The 4,352-nt window shown below is 50.7% G+C and overlaps 1 protein-coding gene across 1 annotated transcript in view; it reads right to left on the bottom strand.

Annotated features, from left to right (window-relative positions):
• The window catches only part of VWA5B1 (von Willebrand factor A domain containing 5B1), an 80,053-nt gene that overhangs the window by 29,812 nt on the left and 45,889 nt on the right, over positions 1-4,352 (bottom strand). The window contains exon 11 of the mRNA XM_015427880.1: positions 44-229. Coding sequence (XP_015283366.1) covers positions 44-229 — 186 coding nt within the window. The remainder of the gene's footprint in view (positions 1-43; positions 230-4,352) is intronic.

Raw genomic sequence — 4,352 nt, 5'->3', positions numbered from 1 at the left:
AAAGCTGCACAGAAGGCTAACCGTACTGGTGACTCATACTCACCTGCCTGGGGTTCGAAACATACAGGGAAGTATCACAGACTGTGCTGTAGCCAACCAAGCGGTCGCCTGGGAAGAGGCAGCTAGCACTGAGCGGCGAGATTAAGACTTCCGTTGTTTCTGGGAAGACCCACTCCACCGAGACATCGCTGACAATGGGAGCCATCGCCTTCTTTAAAGACTTTATCATCTGGGGACACAGAGCACGAAAACGGGATTTCAGCCATCTAGACCAGTCATTTGGGGCTGCCAACCTCCAGGCAGGGCCTGGAAATCTCCCGCAGTTGCAACCAATCTCCAGACAACAGAGACCGGTTCCTCTACAGAAAATGGCCACTTTGGTGGGTGGAGTCTATGGCATTGCTGAAGTTCCACCCTTCAGGAAACCCCACCCCTTCTTAGGCTCCCCACTCCAGTAGCCAGGAATTTCCCAACCTGGTCGTTCCCAAAACGATTATTGCACTCCAAGAGGAGAATGAGAGAAGTAACAGCTCAGGGAAGAGGATACAGGGACTTTCAGAGCATCTCATATATCATACGAGAAATCAAGGCTGAGAGTTCGAAAAATGGCTCCCTTTTATCGAAAAGAAAGAGAAGGTTCAACATCATTCAGACACAATCCAGATGGATTACGTACTCTTCTCTTGCAGCGTTTCATTGAAAATTGTTATGTCAAAGCCGTAACGAGTTAGCAGTAGAAATCTACCAGTTTATATGGTATTTATTTACAGACAGCAATGTCAAAACCTTTTACGTTGATTGCCTTTACTGTTTTGAATATTGCCTGTACACCAGTATTATTCCGTTCTTATGTAAAAAGGTAAAGGTTCCCTTGCTCGAAAGCCAGTCGAGTCCGACTCTAGGGTTGCGGTGCTCATCTCCGTTTCAAAGCCGAAGAGCCAGCGCTGTCCGAAGATGTTTCCGTGGTCATGTGGCCGGCATGATTAACACGAAGATGCATGGAACGCTGTTACCTTCCCACTGAAGTGGTACCTATTTATCTACTTGCAATCTCTTGCTTTCTAACTGCTAGGTTGGCAGGAGCTGGAACTAGAGACAGGAGCTCACTCCATCTTGCGGCACCCGGGTCTCGAACTGCTGAGCTACTGACCTTCCACAGCCTGTAGTTCAGCGTCTTAACCACTTGAGCCACCGCAGCTCCTAGTTCTTATGTAATGCCTCTCTAATCTACATGACATGTAACCAGTTGTCTATAATAGTAAAAAATTTATTTTAAAAAAAGGCTGAAAGAGAGGAAGCAGGACAGAGCTGTGGATAGCTTGAAAAGTAAGAGCCTCTCTGCCCTTTCACTGGCCCTCCAGAGGAACTGGTTGGCCACTGTGTGAGACAGGATGCTGGACTTGATGAACCGTCGGTTTGATCCAGCAGGGCTCTTGTTATGTTCTAAGAACTGACCTATGAAAGCTTCTTCCCTAAAGAAAGCGGCCGGTTTGATGAAAGGAAGGATCCTGTCTTGTCTAAAATCCCATGAGCTGTTAATAAATAGAACGGAATGGAAGGATCCAGTTTCTGTCGATGCTGGCTAACAAAAACTTCCAAGGGCTTAACAAGCCACAGGCCTAGTTGAGGAAGGTGCTAGGAGATTGTTGGGAGCATGGGCAGATACTACCCAGGGTGTCAAAATGCCTGCTAGCCCTTCATCCAGCAGCTTCCCAACCCAGGAAGAAAGCAAGGCGATACAGCGCAGTTGGATTACTGCAACATACTCTACATGGGGTTGGCCCTTGAAGACAACCTGAAAACTACGCCTGGGTCCAGAAAGCAGCAGTCCGACTGCTGACAAGGGCCAGCCACCTGGAAGGTGCGTTGTCCACTTTGAAGCAGCAGCCCTGGCTGCCAGTCTATTTCTAAGTTCAATTTAAGGGGCTGTTTGTGGAGCTCCGGTGGCTCAAGTGGTTAAGACGCTGAACTGCAGGCTGTGGAAGGTCAGTAGTTCAGCAGTTCAAGACCTGGGTGCCGTATGATGGAGTGAGCTCCCATCTCTAGTTCCAGCTCCTGCCAACCTAGCAGTTCGAAAGCAAGAAATTGCAAGTAGATAAATAGGTACCACTTCGGTGGGAAGCTAACAGCGTTCTGTGCGCCTTGGTGTTTAGTCATGCCGGCCACATGACCACGGAAACGTCTTTGGATAGCGCTGGCTCTTCGTCTTTGAAACGGAGATGAGCACCGCAACCCTAGAGTTGGATTCGACTGGCTTTCGAGCAAGGGAACCTTTACCTTTACCTTATGACCTTTAAAGCCCTTCACGACCTGGGACCCAAATGTTTGAAGGACTGTCTCCTTCCATATGTCCCTGTACGCCAACTACAATCATCAGGCAGTCATCTGTTGGATATGGGGTTGCTAGGTCTTACCTGGCTGCCAGCAGCGTGCTCCTGCCCAGTCCCAGGATCTTCTGGCGTGCGTGTGAAGCAAAAAACCTCTATGGTCACCATAGAGTTTTAACCCAAATGCTAGAGTATCCCTTGCCTGAGGTGACATCACTGTGCCGGGCAAGTCGGGCACGATGGGGCTCTTTGGGGCAAGGCTCCCCCCCACCAGCCAGCTGGCCATCAGCGGATTGGGCCCCCCCGAAAGCAGGGGAACCCCCGCCCCCATCAGAGGGAGGGCAACCCTAGTTGGATATCCCAGCATTTAGGGTTGCCTGTCTGGAATCAACCACAGCCCGGGCCTTTTCCGTGGTGGCCCCAGCTCCATAGAATGCGCTCCCTGAAGGGGGGGGGCCTTGGAGATCTCACCAGGGCTTTTGAGGGGGTTTGAACAGCAGACATTTTTAAAGGGGGGGGATGGGGGAGAGAGTTGGTATTTGCTATTTTATTTTTGGTTTTTACTGAAAACGTTTCTGACCGTTCTTGTACACTGCCTCGAACCACGAGGAAAGGCAGGATATAAATGTCTTGATTAATAAATAAAGGTGGGGCGTTATGTCAGTCACCATTCAATACTGCATTCTGGCTTCCGGTGGGCTGAGAAGGACAGCTGAGAAACCTGTTCTTCCGAGAGCTGTCAGTGTGGGGCATCAAAGGCAGATTAGGTGTCCCGCTAACAGTCAGACAAAAGCCTTGAGAGCCCCCGAGTGCCTTCTGTGCCTCACCAGCCTCCCTTGTCCAGGATTCAGAGCTATATGGGAAAGGCGGTGGGGGTCCCTATCGCTCTCTCCCACACACTTTGGGATAATGGAACAGACATGATGTGATGCCACCACCACACCTTGGTTTCCTCACCCCCTGCAAGTGGAAGAGGAGGAGGAGGAGATTGGAAGGGACTGCCAGTGAGGCGGCCTCCTCCCTCCCGATCCCTATCTTGTGATGAAAGTTAACAGATTGAACTCGACAGGCCCCTTCTTCGCTCAGCCTCCCTCCTCCACCCCCGCCAATCTCCCTGCGACATACACAAAAGGGTAAATAGCATCTCTCCGGTGACCATCATGGGGGGGGCCGCCTTTTCATCCGAGAGACCGTGCCCACTCATTGCGTGGGCGTCAAAGAGCAGGAAATTGTGCCAGCTGCCAACAGGCAGCCGCCCCCTCAGTCCCTCCAAGGAGAGGGATCATTAAATGATCCCGTGTTTGCTCAGCTGCAAAACTGACACTGTCTTGTCATGAAAGCCCAGAAAGTCCCAGTTCAGAGCGAAAATGAAGCCATCGTTTATCTTAACTGTGGCTGGTTTGCGAAACCAGGATTTGGTTCGCAGGCTTTTGGTAGAAAAAGCCCAACAGGAACTCATTAGCATAACAGGCCACACCCAACAGCAGAAACATATTAGCATGTTAGGCCACACCCTGACACCACAGCTCATTAGCATATTAGGCCGCAGCCCCATGTGCTCATCCAGCCACACTCACCTTTTGCTTCTTATTCTTTTTACCTTGTTTGTTGTCAAAACCCAGGGCTTTTTTTGTAGCAGGAACTCCTTTGCAAGTTAGGCCACACACCCCTTATGTAGCTGTTGGGTGTGGCTTATTATGCTAATGAGTTCCTGCTGGGCGTGGCCAACTCGGGAGCTAGCCGGAACTCCGTTCCTGTGTGTTCCTGCTCAAAAATAGCCCTGTATCGCAGGCTATGCCTCAAATGCTGGCCGCTTCCGCTTCACCCTAGCCCAGCTTCCCTGCACTGCACCCGGGGAGCTCTGCAAGGGGAGGATGAAGGAACAAGCCAGAATGAAGCCACAATATCTGTATTTGTATATCACAAGCAGCCATAGTTAAGAGACTGGCGGTGGGAAGTGCTGTCAGGTCGTAGCCAACTTATGACGGCCCCACTGGGTTTTCAAGGCAAGAGACGTTCAGAGGT

The sequence above is a fragment of the Gekko japonicus genome, unplaced genomic scaffold (assembly GCF_001447785.1).
Source record: "Gekko japonicus isolate JY-2015 unplaced genomic scaffold, Gekko_japonicus_V1.1 scaffold435, whole genome shotgun sequence".
Classification (NCBI taxonomy): Eukaryota; Metazoa; Chordata; class Lepidosauria; order Squamata; family Gekkonidae; genus Gekko; species Gekko japonicus.
The sequence above is the reverse complement of the archived record's forward strand: the minus strand, read 5'-3'. Positions and strand labels throughout refer to the sequence as shown.